The 18213-nt window shown below is 38.8% G+C and overlaps 3 protein-coding genes across 4 annotated transcripts; all 3 read left to right on the top strand.

Moving 5' to 3' along the window:
* The first annotated feature begins 279 nt into the window (after positions 1-279).
* On the top strand, positions 280-7425 carry ubox5 (U-box domain containing 5). 2 transcript variants are annotated; one of them, XM_086032169.1, is made up of 8 exons: positions 280-786; positions 922-984; positions 2309-2410; positions 3298-4004; positions 4901-5394; positions 5486-5671; positions 6449-6713; positions 6892-7425. In XM_086032169.1, exons 2-7 carry the CDS (start codon positions 931-933, stop codon positions 6679-6681), a joined length of 1776 nt encoding a protein of 591 aa, XP_085888295.1. In that variant the 5' UTR covers positions 280-786; positions 922-930; the 3' UTR covers positions 6682-6713; positions 6892-7425. The 2 variants fall into 2 exon arrangements, with proteins under 2 accessions (XP_085888295.1, XP_085888294.1); XM_086032168.1 differs by having other exon boundaries at positions 6449-7425.
* Positions 7426-9953: 2528 nt separating this feature from the next.
* avp (arginine vasopressin) lies at positions 9954-12393 on the top strand. Its single transcript, XM_086031109.1, has 3 exons — positions 9954-10127; positions 11318-11522; positions 11605-12393. The coding sequence occupies exons 1-3, from the start codon at positions 9993-9995 to the stop codon at positions 11739-11741; spliced, it is 477 nt and encodes a 158-aa protein (XP_085887235.1). The 5' UTR covers positions 9954-9992; the 3' UTR covers positions 11742-12393.
* Positions 12394-14252: 1859 nt separating this feature from the next.
* On the top strand, positions 14253-16835 carry ccl27a (chemokine (C-C motif) ligand 27a). The gene is made up of 3 exons (XM_086031427.1): positions 14253-14331; positions 15926-16043; positions 16437-16835. Exons 1-3 carry the CDS (start codon positions 14253-14255, stop codon positions 16555-16557), a joined length of 318 nt encoding a protein of 105 aa, XP_085887553.1. The 3' UTR covers positions 16558-16835.
* The last annotated feature ends 1378 nt before the right edge of the window (positions 16836-18213 follow it).

Raw genomic sequence — 18213 nt, 5'->3', positions numbered from 1 at the left:
TACTTTACCAAAATCTGACATCCATAATCACAAAGAATATTCCCTAATGATAAAATTACCTAAATCTGACATCCATAAGAAAAAACAATAATTTACCCACAAAAAAGATAGAAACGAATTTACTAATGTCATTGTTGACGATGACACACTTCACTCACCATCTCGACAACATTCATTTGGAAAGAAAATTTGACAATGATCCCGTTCTCCCTTACAAAGTTTGTACCTGTCCACATACCGTAGGTGTCAGCAGTAAATACTAAATAGCTATGAATGGAACTGCAGTTAATTTTAAATTGGCCACATGAAGAAAATAAATTTCTCTCTAACACGACACATATACACTTCTTTGTTAAAAGTGATTTGTGAAAACCACTCATTTATCGTCCCCTAACATGCATGTGTTGGCAATAAGACGCCTTTCACATTTGCAGTTTGTCCCTCCTCGCATTCCATAATAATTAGCATTCAAGCTAGCTGACAGTGTTTACGGAATTTTTCTGGCAACTACAACAGATATAATTGTCATTTGTCAGTGTTAAGACCTTCGCCGTGTTCAGTAAGCGTTTTTTGCTATCTGTCACTTGTAGTCTCTTAAAACGCCATCATTGTTATACCGCTAGCGAAAGTTAAATTTTCTTCTTTAGGGGCAATGGACCTCAATGATTCCCTCAAGTCTGTTAGGTCAACTGCACTTATAAATGCGACTTAAGTTGATTGTATCGCTCCTTCTTTTGCTATCGGAACATCCTCGTGGAGGCTTATCTTGACCTGTGTTCATGAAAGGTCAGTTACAGGAGTTGAAGTTGTATAAAAATAATCAGTAATGGTGTGAGTCTATTTGTTGACCTGCTCAATTGTACTTCTTTCTTGACCAATACTGTGTCTTTGAATTGGAATGTGTGTATTTTTCATCTCAAGTTGGAGGACATGGTCGTCAATCTTTGCCTGCCACACTTCAACACAAGCATAAGTTGCAACAAGGTACTACATCATCTTTTTCTTTATTGCATGTGTAGTTTGGTAGTTGACAGGTGGGGGGCACATGGAACAAGACTTTTAATATATTACAGAAACAATCTTTACTCTAATTGTAGCATGTATTTTTTATATAGCTGAAATAACGCGTTTGTTTGCCTGTGTGAATTCAATGGTGCCAAATCACAACAGAAATTGTACTACATTCCTCACTTATTTAAACTGAACCCCACATGAAGCAAGCACAAGATGACTACTGTGCTACTGCTATGCCCACAGCTGGCTTCTAACGTGGTACAGGAGATAATGTTTACGAAGACACAAACTTGACACAATATAGATGTAATATGTGCACTAAAAGCTCAGTTGTTGCCACAAAATATTAACCTGACCGCGTAGTAGGCACAGAATATGAATTTGTGGACACACATTTGTGGGTTAGCAAATCAAGAGATCCTTCCCGACAGACACTAAGTTTGAAGCTGTGGACAGGGATACGATGTCATGATTGAATTTTCTTTTTGACTTGGAATAAGATGTAAAGATACTCTGAAAAAGCTGTCACTGTACTGCTTATTAGTGGAGGCACATCATTTGATTCGAGTGGATGTCACTCATTTTGGGATATATAGTACTGCCAGTTCCTTTTCAAGACCAAAGGTTCGATAGTCATAACCATTTTTATCATCCATTGTAATTTAGTTATGCTTTGAGTATATACATCACTATTACAACTCTTGCTTGATCTACAAAATAATGCAGTCTGACGATTGAGTGATGTTATTTTCCCAGTTAATCCATCCATTTAATGGTACAGAGTGTCCTCTGTAAGGTTAGAAGGATCTTGGTAGACTTTGCAAAAGGAAAAAAAAGAGTAGGGTGGAGGTGGACGACAAAAGGCTTGACAATAAAGACATTGAGGGTCACAGTGGTGTGTGGGAGACTGAGTCATCGCTGGCCTTATGCTCTTTTATTGCCGTTTTGTCATAAGAAAAGCTGTATTTTCTACACTTTTGCAGTTTCTGCTTAAATTAGTTTCTAACGTGGTTTTTGTCACGTCATCCTTGGATGTTCTTCTCAAATTCGAGGGTCTTCAATCATTTGGACTGAATGGACAGCATCCTTGTCTGACCAACAGACAGGGCAACAGACACGTCACATGGATTGCCATGTGGTACATATCTTGGTTGTTAACACCTTCGTATAAAGTTAAAGTTAGTCCAAACAAGTTGTTTTCTCTCTGTAGAAACATTGATTCCTAAAATGTAGTCTTGATAATCATTGTCATTGGGTTCCAATTTCTGATTTTTTCTTTCATGTCCGTCTGCAGCTGTGTGCAGATGGGTACGATGTCACAAACCTTATATCAGCAGATCCTGTTCTCCAGAGGCGGGGCTTCAAGCTGGAGTACTTTTTACGTCCTCCTGTGGAGGTGAGATGTTGCTGTTCTACCTGTGATTGGTTCTAACGGTTGAAATGTCTCTTTAATCTGATCATTTTAAATACTTCATAGCTAAAGAGTCTCACTTGGCACTGCCACTCTCTTGTCTTTTTTACTTAAGAGGTTTTGTGTTTGTCCAAGTGCAATGCATGTGTGAAATCTGAGTTAAGCAGCAAAATCCACCCGTTTTAGCCATCTCATGGGGCGGCCATTTTGTCACTTCTGATGGCTAAAAACGGGTGGACTTTGCTGCTTAACTCATATTCCACAAACGCAATATTCATCAGAATGCTATGTTTAGACTAGTGAAGGCGCATAGAAAATATTATTCCAAAGATTTTGGGGGGGGTTAACATCCTTTATCTAGTCAGGCGAACAATATTTTAACATTCTTAACTGTCTTAAAAAGGGTTGCGGTAAAAAATGAAAAATGAATGAAACGATACCATGTATTTTCAATACAAGTTCTTCGTCGCAATTCAGCAGATGGTTTTCCAAAAGCGAGACATGCGCTTGCTTCAAACTGTTTATTAGTCACTCCTGTAACATATGTACAGTATTTGAATGTGGAAAGAACAAAAGGGACATTATTATTATTATGTTATTGCTGAGCTGAAATGTCACATTGCATAAATATGGTGCGTTTTTGAGACGTCAAACGTTTTGTCATACAAGTGTAAGAAACTGTGAAAAAAGAGAAACATTAGTCCTTGTGAGGTGAGTGCCTTTGATGCCACCGAATGAGCTGAGAATGTAGGTTTTTTTGTGCAACTTCAGAGACATAGTTTTCTAAATGTTCAACCTTGGTGACTTTTGAAGTTCCACGGCATTTGCATTTTCCCACTCCTTGTTGTGAACAGGCTGTCCTCAATCAACAGGTGACTCTACGGTTCGGCTTCCGGGTGGAGCTCTGCAGAGTGGATGTGGAGCTGTGGCCTTGGGGCATGGACCGAGGACAGTGCAGCAAGAGACTGGAGATCAGCACCAGCTCTGATCCACTTCCCCCTCAGAATCTTGGCCACGATCAGTCTAAAAATGGGCTCCAGGCACAGGTACATCTGGAGCGGAGGGGCGGGAAACCAAAGGTGTGTCGTCAAGCCTGTCAGTTGAACGGCCACCGGTGGAATCTCCAGGCTCAAAAGCGGAGTGAGAATACTTTAGATGTGCCTAAGCCGGGGCCTCCTTCTCAATCGGGCAGTTCTGAGCATGCCTTTAAAGTGGTGGGCTGTTGTGAACTCAAGGAAGAAACCAAAGTTAGTTTCTGCCGTCCTCCTTTTCATCTGCGGCCGCCCTTCGTCTCCCCACCTCCTCCTCACCCCGACGACTGCCGGAGAGATGAACTGTGGAGTCGAGGACACCTTTCCCTGACCTCCATCACGCAGCTTCGGGTGACGCTGCCTTTTGGCGGCTCAGCGTCCGCTCTGGGTCTCAAAGCTTTGGCGGTTTGGGGGCAACCGGCTCGTTGCTGCCCACCGGAGGACGTGGACAAGATTGAGCACGCCCACAAGGCCAGTCAAAGACCGCCATGTGGTCCTGTCCCAGCTGTCAATCAAATTAAGCACCCTTCCTCGGACATCCCTCCGAGGTAAATATGTTGGCTTTGTACTGATTAAAATGCCATGAACAAGTATTTGCCCACATCTGAAGTTCTAATTTTGTTGCATAGTTTCCCTACTTTAATGTTTAGGATCATCAAACAAATGTTAAGCTGTGACAGAGATATAAAATGCAGTTTTTAAATAATATTCAAAGCTACCCAGTCCTTTGTGTGAAAAAGTACTTGCTCCTCCTTGTTAAATCATGCATTAACTGTGTCTATTTACATTTTTTGAAAAGCTGATTTTATTTGTACTCATTTCTCCACAGAGATGTGAAAGACTCATTGCCAGTAGTAGAAAATTTCTGATTTCGGTCGATGCTGAGGGTGTCCCAACTAATTGTGAGGTTCAGCGGTCAGGTACTTTTTCACAAAGGGCCAGATCGCTTTGAATATGCAATCTGGATTTTATTTTTATTTGGGTTATGTTTGTCTGATATTTACATTTGTTTTGATGATCTCAAAGCGAGGAAACAATGCAAAAAAGTAAGAGCTGTACATTGGGGCAAATGCAGTTTCACGAAACTGAGGTTGAAATTTTTAAACATATATGCTGTCTTTAAATTAACGTACACATTGTGCATTTTCCTCCCAATTTAAAACAGTTCAAGTACTTGATAGCATGTTTGAAACCCAACTATTTGTTTACAAGACATAAAAAAAAAAGTTATTTTTCCCATGTCATCTTAAAGATTAATCACCCTCTGCTTTATATTAATGCCATGTTTAATAAAAAGAAAAAAGTCCTTAGCTTGAAAAACAGTCATAGGTAGCAGTAAAATAAATAAATCAGTTAATGTGTCTGTTGAATTGACTTGGTTTCACTATACTGTCATTTGACTTCACTTTGACACACGTGTGCTTGTATTTCCATCGGATTCCAGCGCACAGTCCCTCAGTTCAATCCCAGAGGAGTTCCTTGATCCCATCACCCAGGAAGTAATGTCACTTCCCATGCTGCTTCCGAGCGGCGTGTCGGTGGACAGAACCACCCTGGAGGAGCACCAGAAGAGGGAAGCCTCGTGGGGGAGACCGGGGAGCGACCCGTTCACCGGCGTCCCCTTCACTGCCACCTCCCAACCACTCCCCAATCCCCAACTGAAAAGGCGAATCGATCATTTCGTCCTGCAGAACGGCGGCACGGTGAGGGACGGGACGACAGGGAGACGAGGGGAAGCAGAGGAGCCAAAACCCTCGAGGTTGATCGGCTCTTTGGCGCCGAACAAAAATCACGATATAATGGCTCACTCAAAGCTTTGCAACAAAAACACAACGGTAGATCTTACCGGAGGGAAGAAACGGCACCTGAGTGGATCAGAAGCAGCTGTGCAACAACGACTACCTCAAGCTAAACAACCAAGAAGGGACACAACCCCAAGTGAGAGCATGTCCTCAAATACCTGTGTGCTCATAACAGCCATAATATTTACTAAATGTGTCCTTTATTGCCTGTAAATTGTCTTTCTCAGGGCCAAGCAGCAGCAGCAGCAGCTCGCATGAACAACATCTGTCAGACAGCCTGGACGACGCCCTATTCTCTGTCTTAAAGGGACGACCGTCCTTTACGTCAAACCTGTCGATGCGGGGGCCTGCCCCCCTCACCGAGTCAGTGGGGGCCTCAACTCAATGTCAGGCTGCTGTTCCAAATGATGCAGGTGAGCAATGGAAAAATAATCAAACATCACTTTATAATTACTTCATGAACCTTTTGGAAAGTAAAACTACTTTTCTCTTATTTCAGAGCTTTGGCAGCATCTTGTGGCAATTATGAACAATTAGATATCAGGGAAATTCAGATGTTACAATAATAAAAAAAATTAAATACAAATACGTATTCCTCTTAAAGAGTCAAAAGTCAAACCAAACAGGTTTTTTTTCAAGAGTATTTTCTATGCAAGCCCACTAGTTGACACAAGGCATTCTGACAAATATTGCGTTTTTAGCCATCTCTGGGGGCGGCCATTTTGTCATTTCTGTTGACTGAAAATGACAGCACAACTGCTTAGGGTAACGACCAATCACGGCTGACCTGTTTTCTGAAGCTGAGCCATGATTGGTCGTTACCTGAGCCATGAGCAGTTGTGATGTCATTTTCAGTCGATAAAAGTGACAAAATGGCCGCCCCCTGAGATGGCTAAAAAGGGGGGGATTTTACTACTGTGAATAGGCAAGCTTTTCAGTAAGTATCGGAGGATATACATTTCATACACAAGGCTGCACTCCGATAACTGACACGAGTCCGCAAACCTCAGAACCCAAATGGGTTTATATCATTTCTTTAACGTATTCAGGACACAAACCATTCAGCGATTTATAGACCAGGAGCCGAATTTTTAAATCTGGGAGCAAGTACCACTGCTGTCTCAATTTGAGCCAAGAAAAACGCTCCATTGTTTTTTTCCCCTAACTTTACCCTGCTTTGTCCTTCCCAGGAGAGACGACGTGCTCCTCGTGTTCCCACGTGTTCTCACTGTACTTCACGGCGCCGTCACCCGTTTACCGGCTACTCTGCGGCCACTTGCTGTGCCGCGCCTGCCTGCAAAGTAACTCAGCACCCGCGCTCAACTCCGTCATCACGTCGACGGCGTCATCCTCCGCCCGCATCCTGTGCTCGACCTGCCGAAGCGCCACGTCTCGCGGCGACATCGTACGCGTGCATCACTAGCCTGCTTGGAGATAGCACAATCTGGTCTCAAGGTGAAGGCACAGAAATGATGTTTGTCCTTGTTCCTCACTACGTTCTCGGGCATACGGAGGACGTCAAGCAGTATTATGTAAACCTGCTTTGACCAAAAAAAAAAAAAAAAAAAACATAGAAATAGAATGATTGTACTGCTCTCTCCCTTTTTTTTATTCTGTCCATTGAGCACTGCAGCCTTGGTTCAGGCGGTTTGTGGACACACAAAGAGGCATGAGGGGAGTGCAGCATAACCAGAGGCTAAATGCGTAACGACGAAAACATGGAGGCCGATGCTTCATGATCTGCTGATCTTCCCGTGCCATACAGCCTCCATTCAACATTACAACCACTATTTCGGATGTTGCACAATACAAATTCTAATTTATAGAACATTTCAGAAAGAAAAAAAAATCCACCTGTGGCTGAGCCTAACCCTTAAATCATGAATATTACTATATTATATATATCATCATTATACTATTATTACTTTGAAAACCTAATGAGTTAGGGAAAAATGAGGAGAGATCAGTGAAAAAAAAAATCTAGAAAGGTTTACTTGCATCTGTGATTAAAATGTGTAAAAAAATAAGAATTTGACAAAAAAAAGTCTTGTGTAACGGATATCTAGTAGAAAAGCATTTAATTGATCTCTTTGCTCGTGTATGTCACAGACATAGATTGTCGAACACAGAAACATTATTTGTTGTAAATAAATCATTTTTGAAACTATTGCGTGAAATGTGACTTATGTGCAGCATATTTATGTGCCACGGTATGCTTGTTGGGAAACATTGAGATAAGTCATCAACGCGGGAAAGCCTGAGCCAAGTTTTGAACCCAAAACCCACTCACTGTGAGGCAGATGTGCTATCCACTAGCATGACGCGCTAATTTCTTTTTGGTTTTTTTTACTGGTGTAAGTTTGTGTTTTAAATGAACTGACAAACCGCGACCTATTACATACAGTACACCGACTCAGCTTGTTATGGCTCCCCTTCGCATTGCCAGACATGTGCAAGAACTATGGTGGCCCTAAAGGTGACAACAAAAATAATTGATTTGTGAATTTGGTGCCGGATGAAATGGTTGCTACACTAATTGACGGTACCCCTCTGTTAGTGAAACAAAAATAGATTTAAAAAAAAAAAGAAAAGAAAATTAACCCCTGAAAATCATTTTGTTTATAATCCAGGGGACAACTCTCTCTCTCACATTCTGTTGTCCATTTTCAGTGTAGTACACACCATGTCACCCGAGAGCACAGTGATTACTGTCGACTGACAGATTTCAAGTTTGAAGACACCTGTGATGCTACTTAGAAGACAAACATTGGTTGAACATGTCCCTAATTATTTCTAATTTATCTTTTCTCTTGGTACCTTTATTATTGCCAGGTGTGTTTCACAAGTTTTTTTTCTTTAAATAATTCTGTTGAACCACAGTACAAAACCAAATTTAAATAAGATATTTCTTTTTTTTCCTTTCATTAACAGAAGAGTAGCCGCAATTGTGACCACGTGTGTCATGAGGTGTGCTAACTTCGACTCAACATGCGCTCCTATGTGTTTTTTCCGGTGTTTTTTTTTTTTTTTTTTTTTACCTCGGGACTGCCACTGAGCATGTACAAAGATGCAAAGAGACCCCAAGACTTGCACATTGATGACATTGACAACGATGTTTGGTCTCCATGACAACATCAAGCGTAATCAAGGTCGTGATCCTGCATCCGCTCCTGAAGAGCTGCATACAAAATGGTGTTGATTGAAAAAAAAACAAAAGCTAAAATCAGTGCTTTTTTTGTTGTAGCCACTTTATAATTAAAATCTAATTGTTTCTGAGCTTGTAGATTTATAAATTGACATTTTAATTAATTTCCTTGTAGGTACTCCATGTGTTTTTTTTTTGTTCAAATTCATGAGTGACTGCATATTGAAATACTCGGCCAGTCTGTGAAGGTCTTGGATGCTCATCTTTTAACTTGGGCAACGTTTTTAAAAGGGACAGATTGCCCAGATCCTTCAAAGATGAAAAAATGTGAAAAATAGTTTATTTTAAATATAGAATAATTCATTTATCATTATTAATTGTATTATTTTTAGCTGTTATATCTTGTTTAACAAAAAGGTGAGAGAAAATTATCATTCTCTGATATTGTACTTCATATGAACATACAGAAATGTTATACTGCATTTAAATGAAGTGTAAAGAAAAAAAAAGCGTGCCCATACTTTTTGCTTCAGTTAAGTGGAAATTGCTGCTTCTGCAGTGTACTACAGACTTACAGCAGTAACATACAGCACATGCAGATGGTCTTGGCTCAAAGAAAGTTGAAGTAACATAGTTCAACAACATAGTTCTTCGCAGCGGATAAAGAATACATGCCTCAAGTATTGCGGCATTACCTGTCTACATGTGTTGCTCGACTGTGTTCAAATATGCAACAAATATTACAGGACTAAAGTGGTGGAAAAGTAACAAACTACAAATACTTTATATAAACGTATATCTTTTTCGTTTGTTATGAGATGCTAATTTAGCTTTTTTTCTTTTTTTTAACGTTAGCAACGCTATGTGCGATCCCATGAAAATTAATAAAAGAGGGGAACTTAAGTGTACAAGTTTTCATTTCATTGTGCCAAATTATCAAAACTGGTAAGAATAATTTTTACTTTTGTACTTAAATTCATTTCAATCTGTAGGCTCCTTTTTTACTTTTAAAGACAGGAGATGAATCAGTACCTATATCTTTACCAAAGCATTTTTTTAAGTATTCATACTTTTTTCTTTAGTACTTTTGACTCCTGATGATGTAAATGCACTTTACTGCTAATAAGCAAGACAACATCTAATCAGTGCGCTACAATGCAGCACATGCAACACAAGTGGATTTAAAATGCAAATTTGTTTGGCTCATTAACCGTCATTAAAAAAAAGCATAAGGGGGGAAATTAGTGACCTTGAGGTTGTGCCATAAGTATTTTTAGGTGTTGATTTGACTGCTTGATCACGAAGTGCTCAATAATGTGTAACAAAATCTTAATTAATTGTGTTAAAAGTTTGCCTTTTTGTTTTTACAGTTTGTCCTTTTGACAGCAGCATGATTATTGTCGTATGTTGAATACAGACAAAAACATTTGGTGCCGTTGGTGCGGATAAGTGATGCGCGCACACATCCGCCTCGACCTCTCTGGCGCGCCAATGACGTCACGGACAAGTGTCAATCAAGTGCTTAAAAGCGAGGAAGCGAGTGGTGAGGCACCCCGCAGCAAGTAAAAGCTCAGCAAAGCTCAACAGCGATGGCTCGCTCCTTCATGCTCCCCCGGTGCGTCCTGGGACTCCTCGCCCTCACCATCGCACTCTCCTCCGCCTGCTACATCCAGAACTGCCCCAGGGGAGGCAAGCGAGCCTTGGCCGAGACTGCACTCAGACAGGTGGGAAACATCACATTATTATTATTATTATTATTATTATTATTATTATTATTATTATTATTATGTTTTACTTGTTCGCCTACTATACTTAAACAAATATTATTTTATTATTATTGTTGTTTCATTTTTACATTTATCACTTTTTAAATAATAATAATAATAATAATAATAATGATAATAATAACGCAAAAATCCTCCAATTGTATTGTGCTTCCTAAAATATTTAGAAAGTAAAAGCTTTTGAAACAAAGTCCTTATACTTAAAATATGTCAAAGAAAAAAAATAGAAAGAGCACATAACTTATTTTTCATTAGTGATTATATATTTTATTTGGTGTGCATAGTTACATTATTTGAGAATTTTTTTTTATCACTATTGTTATTATTATTAAAAAAATATATAATGTATGTGTGTATATATAATGTATATATATATATACATATACATATATATAATATATATATAAAGTAAATGTATGTTAAATAAATGTTTAGCGATACATTTTTCTTCACTTATTGGCATGGTTATGAACACTTAAGAGAATAATGATATCGTAAGTCAAAGATGTTCTTAATAAAAGAAAATAGAATCACTAAATTAAAATAATAATGGCTCTTACCTATACTACCATGCTGTGAATGCAATGATGGACTGACCCAATTTATTTGGATATATATTAATTGCAAATTCTAACAGAAAAATTCACTTGTTTTTTTTTAGATTTAGAATTTTGGTTTTTTTTTTTAATTGTTGTTTTATTGATGAAAGTTATTTGTAAAAATCATCCTGTCAGGAAATCCTGAAAATTTCCTGAATTGAGAAAACGCTCATCTTGTGAACATCACCTGACCAAATTAAAAAAACAAGTGAGCTGTGACTGGTCGTTAGCAACTATGATGTCATTTTCAGTCAACAGCAAATGGCAAAATGGCTGCCTCCTGAGATGGGTAATAACAGTTGTATTTGGATGCTTAATTAAAATTCCACAAAGGAAATATTAATCATAATGCCGTGTTTGGAGTAGTGTGGGTGCAAAGAAGAAATTATTGCAAAGAAATCTTTTTACTTGCCTGTGACTTTTAACTACAAAATGACATTGATGGAGTTAGCCCACTCTGGTTCTCAGTGGCTCATTGAAGTTCATGTTTGTGAAAAACACTCAGTGTGGTGTCCTTTTCGTGCCTTGCAGTGCATGTCATGCGGCCCAGGGGAAAGAGGGCGCTGCTACGGCCCCAACATTTGCTGCGTGGAGGGCTTCGGCTGCCTTCTTGGCTCCCCGGAAACAACTCACTGCGTTGAGGAGAACTACCTGCTGACTCCCTGCCAGGCCGGTGGGCGACCCTGTGGACTCGAGGGGGGCCACTGTGCCGCTTCGGGACTCTGCTGTAACTCTGGTAAAAAATAAGTACTGTAAATGTCAATGAGTGTTTGTATTGTGGTCAGTGGTTAAGAAGAACCCCGCCATGTTTTTTGCAGAGAGCTGTGCAGTTGATTCCTCCTGCCTGGGGGATGTTGAGGCGGAGAAGCCAGCCGAAACCTCTGCAGGGAGCTCACCTGCGGAGCTGCTTCTGCGCCTTCTCCATGTAGCCACCAGGGGACAGACTGAGTACTAAAACACTGTCCTCACAGTTCGTCACTTAAATGCCTTTGAGACTCCCAACCTGAAACCTACACTCCCTTAAATCAAAGTTTCCCCAACCTTTACTGAGCCAAGGCACAGATTTGGAAAACGATGCACAGCCAAACAAAAAAGTCACAAAAATAAGTGAAGTAATTTCTGCCATCTCCCATCTAGTGGACGAGCATTGTTTTGTTCTGCCTTTCCCTATATGCCACTAGTATTGATAGATGAACATTATTCGTCGTAAATAAATCATTTTGAGCTTGGATAAGTGCACTGAATCACACGCAGTTCGGAATCATTGACTTTAGTCACATCCACCCATATGTAATGCAACCAAAATAGTGCTCTAATGTCAAACAAACGCCTTGTACTCTCTGGGTTGAAGTAACTATAAATACCCCTCAAATCTTTGAAACAAATGATGTGCATTCAAGAAGCGCCACCATGTTCCTTAATGTACATACCGATGCACATATTGTAAATTAACGTTATTCCCAATGCACCTCAGCGTTCAGGTTCAAATAATGAGTAGAAAGATGACACCATAAGTAAAAAAGATGCCATATTAAGATGGACTACAATGCTTGACCAGTTTGTGCATGTGACATGTGACTGTTGAGTGAAAATGGATTAAAATGATATAGAATATTAAAAAAAAATGAGTGTGTGCTGTATTTGTTTTATTAGGCTCACCCAAAGTCAGCTGCATGGCTCCAGCTCACCTACTTTATTTTTACACGAGTAACTGTATCCTAACAAGGACAAGCACCATAGAGAAGTGAACAGATGAATGGAAATAGATGTTATTACGATTTTGGTTCTTGTAAATGATTTGAATAATGAACACCTCGGAGCAGATGCATTTCAGCATGTCCACAGATGAAAGTGCGTGCGTATGTTTTGTGTCACTTCCAGCTTGATTACAATGCGGCGCCTGTTGGATTTTGTCAGTTAAATTGTTGAACCAGGGCCATTCGTAGTACACTGATTCACATAGCTGGCTTTTATGCGGTTGACTGGCAGCTGGTAAATGTTCCAAGACTTTATTGCCAACGGGAAGTTTATTTGTACCTCGTCCAACATCATTGCACAATGTTGTTTCAAAGGCAGTCGTACCTGCCGTGGGCCTCAACTGGTTTCGCTCAGTTGGCTTTCCAGACCAAGACGATTCTAGTTGGGTGCTTCAAGTCTTGGTTCAGACCAAACAGTAGTGAAAAGTACACTGGTTGCTGGAGAGGCAAAGTACAAATACTTTTTTGTACACATTTTTCAGGTATCTGTAGTTTGAGTATCCTTTCTCTGACAGCTTTTTACATTTGAAAACATTTCTTTCATTTCCACTCCTCTTTCGGTCAAACTAGGCTTGTTACTTTTTTCAACCTCGGAAGACGACGACGCAACATTAAAAAAAAAGTTGATGTGAAATTTGAATTTTGTACAGTCTGCACTTTGCCATCAAACTTGGTTTGTTTGAATGAATATCCAAATTTGAATTTGTTTTTGGTGCTCAGTTTTTTCTCTCTTATCTCGCCATTGCCCCACTTTGTGTGCCACTGTGTTGCGTATCTCCAACCACCCCTTCCCCCTTCTGCTTAGTGTGGATGCCCAGACGTCACCACACATCGTGACCAATGAAATGCTGCTTTAACAGAAAAAAAACAAGAAAAAATAATAATAATCGACCTCCTGTCAAGACACTGCTTCTGTCATTCACGTCAAAGAGACGGCTCTAAGAATCGGATCGTTCCTGACTGACACATTCATTAGCTAATTTAGCATGTTTATGTTCCAGAGTTCACAATGATAGCAACACTTTGGAAACACATTGTTTTGATAGCATAAAGTCATGCCAATGTTAGCTAGTTCTTAAACAACACGATTCGACAAGTAGCACTTTTTTTTATTCTCCTTATGACCACTATGTAGTTCATAAATGAGGCAATTAAGTTATTTTGTGAGCAGAGAAGTTATTCCAGCCAGTAACTAACAGCAAAATGTCATCATTATTTTTTATTTAAGTACATTTTGAAGTCTGTACTTTTTTTTTTTCATTTAAGTACAGGAGTTAAATCAGCACTTCTACCTCTATTGTATTGTTACACAAGTACAGAGCGTGAGTACTTCTGCCACCTCAGGTCACAGGTGAGTTGGACATTGTTCAGTTTTACACCACTGCAAATTACTTGCACAATGATGAACATGTATTTATTAAAAAAATATGAATGTGAACATGTATAGCCTAATTATTACGTAATACTTTCTGAAAGCTTCAGCATTATCATTGGCAACATTTTTGATCAAGCTGTTGTATTGTATCTTATTTGTGAAACTTGCAACCTACCTCCCAATTTATAAGAATGCTGCTGATGTGTAAATATTCATCAGCTGCAACCTGTCAGAGCCCGTTGGAGTGTTGTGTTGTTCACCCGTCGCTCTACGTGGGCAGGTCCACAGACAATAAGTACATATAAAGAGTGGAGGAGCACATTTTCTTCACCTCATGTTTTCTGCCATTATGGACCTGAAAGTGATTGTGGTGACTTTGTGCCTCATTGCTTTGGCCACCGACCCCACTGAAGGTAATCACCACATTTCGATGGAAAGTCTAAATAATGGAGTACATTAAAAATCATTGCTTGTCAACTTTAAAATGGATCATTATGATGAAGAAATGCGTTTTTTTGTTTTTTTTTCATGAGATTAACAAATTTTGTGCGGTTTACTCATTAAGTCATCATAATTCAACAACCTAATTGTGAGGTTAATTAATGGCTTAGAGTTTATTTGATGTTGTTTGATACTGATATTGATGATTCCATGCAAACTTGCGTTCTTACATTCACTTTATACAATGTTCATCCATCCATTTTATCTACTGCTTATCCTTATTTGTGGTGCAGATGAGCTAAAATTATCCTAGTTGACTTGGGGTAAGAGGTGGAGTACGAAACAAACAGCCACTCACACTCACATTGGCACTGCATTCGACAATTTTGAGTCTTCGATTAACCTAACAAGCATGTTTTGGGAATGAAATCCCATGCAAACACGAGGACAACATGTAAACTCCACACAGGAAGACCCCCTAAACAGTATTATAATAGTTTTAGATTTTTCGCTACAGAGAGTTTTTATTTCGTTTTGACTTTTATTTTTTAAATACAGTTAGTTTTAATTAGTTTTTAGAGCAAGTTTCATAGTTTTATTTGTTTTTTTCTTGTTTTGTTCTTTTGAAAATGCTTCATTTTAGTTTAGTTAGTTTTTAGTTTTTATTTGTTTTCGTACAACTTTTCTTTTTTTAATATATGGAGTATTTGTCGAGTGAAAGAAGAAAAAAAAGGTCACCAAGCATTATGTAATAAAGTAAGCTACAATCCTCAACAGCTGACCTTCTTTCTTCTGTAGCTATGTGTGTACAGCATTGCCGAAATAAATACCATTTTGAATTAGCCTTGAAATGTTCTGAATGATATAAATTGACAATACATTTCCGTTGTAATTATAATTTGTTTTAGTTCGTTTAATAAAAGTACAATGTAGTTTCAGTTAGTATTCATTTTTTAAAGCGTTCATGAAAATGTTTTTTCAATGTTAGTTATGCTTTGTCATAACTTTTCATTAACTATAATAACCTTGGCCCCAGCCGCTAACCACTTGGCCAACTTGCTGCCTTAAGAGTACAATTTAAATAAATAAATAAACATGTGACAACTGTTTGTGATCGTGGTATTATTTTTTTAGAGGAAGTAAATGGATGAATGATATTTATTTGAGTCAAATTGTTAAATTATAATTTTATGTGATATTATGACTTAGTGTGTAGGCATAAATCAAGAGTTCGCTACCACTACATAATTCTAATAATAAAATAAAATGAATTAATTAAAATGAATACCTTTCCGACAGTGTCAGTCAAAAGTTAGCATTATTGTCTTTCTAAAGTCATACTTTTTGGATACAGCTCTTCCATTGCTCTGACAAGACTGTACCAATTTAATATTGTGATCAATTTGAGTCCACTATTTTGTTTTATACAAAGGTGCTTGATTGTTGACTATGTCCTGATTAATAGAATGCTAAATGTAACATGTATTTTCAACACAAATCTAGCCCATCTTTATACAGCATATTTAGTCATTTAATTCTTTTGTTCCATTTGTTCTCCGATTGTAGGTGGCATCACTAAATGCTGCGTGAAAACCAGAAAGACTGTCCCCAAGCCAGTACTCATGAAAGTCCAAACTTGGTACATACAGGACAGCAGAGGCCCCTGTGACATTGACGCTCTTGTGTAAGCTCCACCATATGTTCAACATCTTTTTTGTTAATTCATTATAGTCCAGTAGTAGAGTAGAGAAGAGAAGAGTCGATATTTACTGCATGGGCTTAGAGACAAAACTTATTGTGCTGCATGAATTTCCCCTAGCAGCAAGAGAAGGGAAGAGAAGAGAAGAGAGAAGAGAAGAATGGCTGGGAATAAATATTTTTGGTTTTCCCAGTTGTTATGGGCAATCTTCATAGCATAGCAAAGCATAGCATAGCATAGCATAGCATAGCATGAAGCTAACGCTCTCTCCCTCCTTTCTGTGTTTATTTTTTCTTTATCAAAACAATACTGTCTGTCAAAGTGTGTTGATGCTATATTCTAACATAAATATGCATTTCTTTCCTCGTGGCTCCACAGCATATTTGCAGGGGCCTGGAAAAAGCCCATTTGTGCTCATCCCAGCATTGAGAAAGAGCTGAACAGGGTTCGGAAGATGAAGCAGATCAGGCTGCAAAAAGCACACCGACCAGTGGTGTGAACGTCTCAATATGGCTTTATTTACACACATTTTTCTTCCATTCATCATGCAAAACATCTTTGCTAACTTCTCATAGTCAATTAATCAAATGATGGTTTCCGTACATTCCTGTTCATGACTGCTCCTGTTGAGATAGCCTGGGGCTTGCAGCACTTTTGGAGGGGAAAAAAATCACATGCCTTATTTTTCTTTTTATGATGCCAAACTCACACCTCTTATTGTTTTTGCCGGAATCAGTTTACCTACAAATAAACTCAACCATATTGTATTGAATATTAGGCATGTGTAGTTTTCCACATTTCTTTGATCGACTTGGCGATAAAATTGATAATCAATTGAGTATATTTTTAACGGGATGTTGGTGTTTCTGCGAGTACACAGTGTGTATGTCATCACGGAAAAACAAAAACCAAAAAATGATCATTAATTGCTACTTTCCTATAAGCCATTTATGTATTTGACTCAATTATACACTCTCGTTTTTTAAACTGTATATACTAAATTACTCTTTATCTTTAGATACAAGTTGGAACTTACATTGATATGAAAATGTGAAAATGTGGAGTGTAAAGGTACCATTGGTGCCACGAGTGATTGGGGCACGGGGGGCAGTTACCCCCAAGCTGGGTGGATGGCTCCAGCAGAAACTGTACCAGGAACAACATCTGACATCTCTGCGCAGAACCCTCAAGCTCCCAGGCCTCTGGTAGAGGACACGTTTTTAGCCATCTCCGGGGGTGGCCATTTTGTCTCTTCTGTTGACTGAAAATGACATCACACACCCTCAGGGCTCAGATAATGACGGCTCACCTGTTTTCCGAAGCTGAGCTATGATTGGTCGACAAAATGGCCGCCCCCTGAAATGGCTAAAAAAGGTCTGATTTTGCTGCTTAACTCATATTTCATATTTGCCTTGTTTCAATTAGTGGGCCTGCATACAACATATGTTTGGCTTTACTCCCTCTTTAAGACCCCCCAACATCGTCAGAAAAATACGAAATAATAATTATCTGCACTACCTAATGATGTGAGTGTATTCCTAGCTTCGCGTCTGCTGTTTCAGTTTTACTGATGTATTCCATCGTCCTGTGCAGCCATTCTAATTCTGCACTCCACCACAGTCGTAAATTCAAAGGCAAGAATACATTGATGATGTTTGAGCAGTATAAGTTTATCATGCATCTGTTGTTTAGTAATGAGCAGGTGAAGAATAATTCACTTTTTAAAAATATAATTACTTGCCACATGTTCAACATTTCCACTACTAAAAATAATTTCTCCTAATTTCCGACAATAGCTGGCAATAGCTTTTATCGGCATCTATGTGGGTAGGTGAAGTGTTCTCTTGGGCAAATTTCCTAGTTGCATTTGCTGAGATTTCCAATTTCTATTAAATTTAAATATAAAGCCATGAGAGTATATGACGCAGTTACTAAACACATTTAGTATGGCGTTAAACTAGTCGAACTCATTAATGGGCTTGGCATCCGCTATATTTGATTTAATCTACTGAAATTTTTATTGTTCATTAATGCAAGGCGCTTTACTCAGCACTCATAGCACGTTTCATACACAAGTACAATGTGCAGAGAGGTTGGCAAAGTAAGACAATGTATAATAATAATACACTTTCTTAATTAACCCTTATCCAATCTT

This window comes from Filicampus tigris, chromosome 5 (genome assembly GCF_054856515.1).
Source record: "Filicampus tigris isolate MCC_2025a chromosome 5, RoL_Ftig_1.0, whole genome shotgun sequence".
In the NCBI taxonomy this organism is placed as follows: Eukaryota; Metazoa; Chordata; class Actinopteri; order Syngnathiformes; family Syngnathidae; genus Filicampus; species Filicampus tigris.
The sequence above is the reverse complement of the archived record's forward strand: the minus strand, read 5'-3'. Positions and strand labels throughout refer to the sequence as shown.

Excerpts from the sequence above, each read along its gene's own strand:
- ccl27a (XM_086031427.1), top strand. The coding sequence starts at position 14,253 with ATGTTTTCTGCCATTATGGACCTGAAAGTGATTGTGGTGACTTTGTGC. Across the intron at positions 14,332-15,925 it reads GGCCACCGACCCCACTGAAG|GTGGCATCACTAAATGCTGC; the intron begins GTAATCACCACA and ends CTCCGATTGTAG. Across the intron at positions 16,044-16,436 it reads TGTGACATTGACGCTCTTGT|CATATTTGCAGGGGCCTGGA; the intron begins GTAAGCTCCACC and ends GTGGCTCCACAG.
- ubox5 (XM_086032169.1), top strand. The coding sequence starts at position 931 with ATGGTCGTCAATCTTTGCCTGCCACACTTCAACACAAGCATAAGTTGC. Across the intron at positions 985-2,308 it reads CAAGCATAAGTTGCAACAAG|CTGTGTGCAGATGGGTACGA; the intron begins GTACTACATCAT and ends GTCCGTCTGCAG. Across the intron at positions 5,395-5,485 it reads AAGAAGGGACACAACCCCAA|GGCCAAGCAGCAGCAGCAGC; the intron begins GTGAGAGCATGT and ends TGTCTTTCTCAG.
- avp (XM_086031109.1), top strand. The coding sequence starts at position 9,993 with ATGGCTCGCTCCTTCATGCTCCCCCGGTGCGTCCTGGGACTCCTCGCC. Across the intron at positions 10,128-11,317 it reads CCGAGACTGCACTCAGACAG|TGCATGTCATGCGGCCCAGG; the intron begins GTGGGAAACATC and ends CGTGCCTTGCAG. Across the intron at positions 11,523-11,604 it reads GGGACTCTGCTGTAACTCTG|AGAGCTGTGCAGTTGATTCC; the intron begins GTAAAAAATAAG and ends TGTTTTTTGCAG.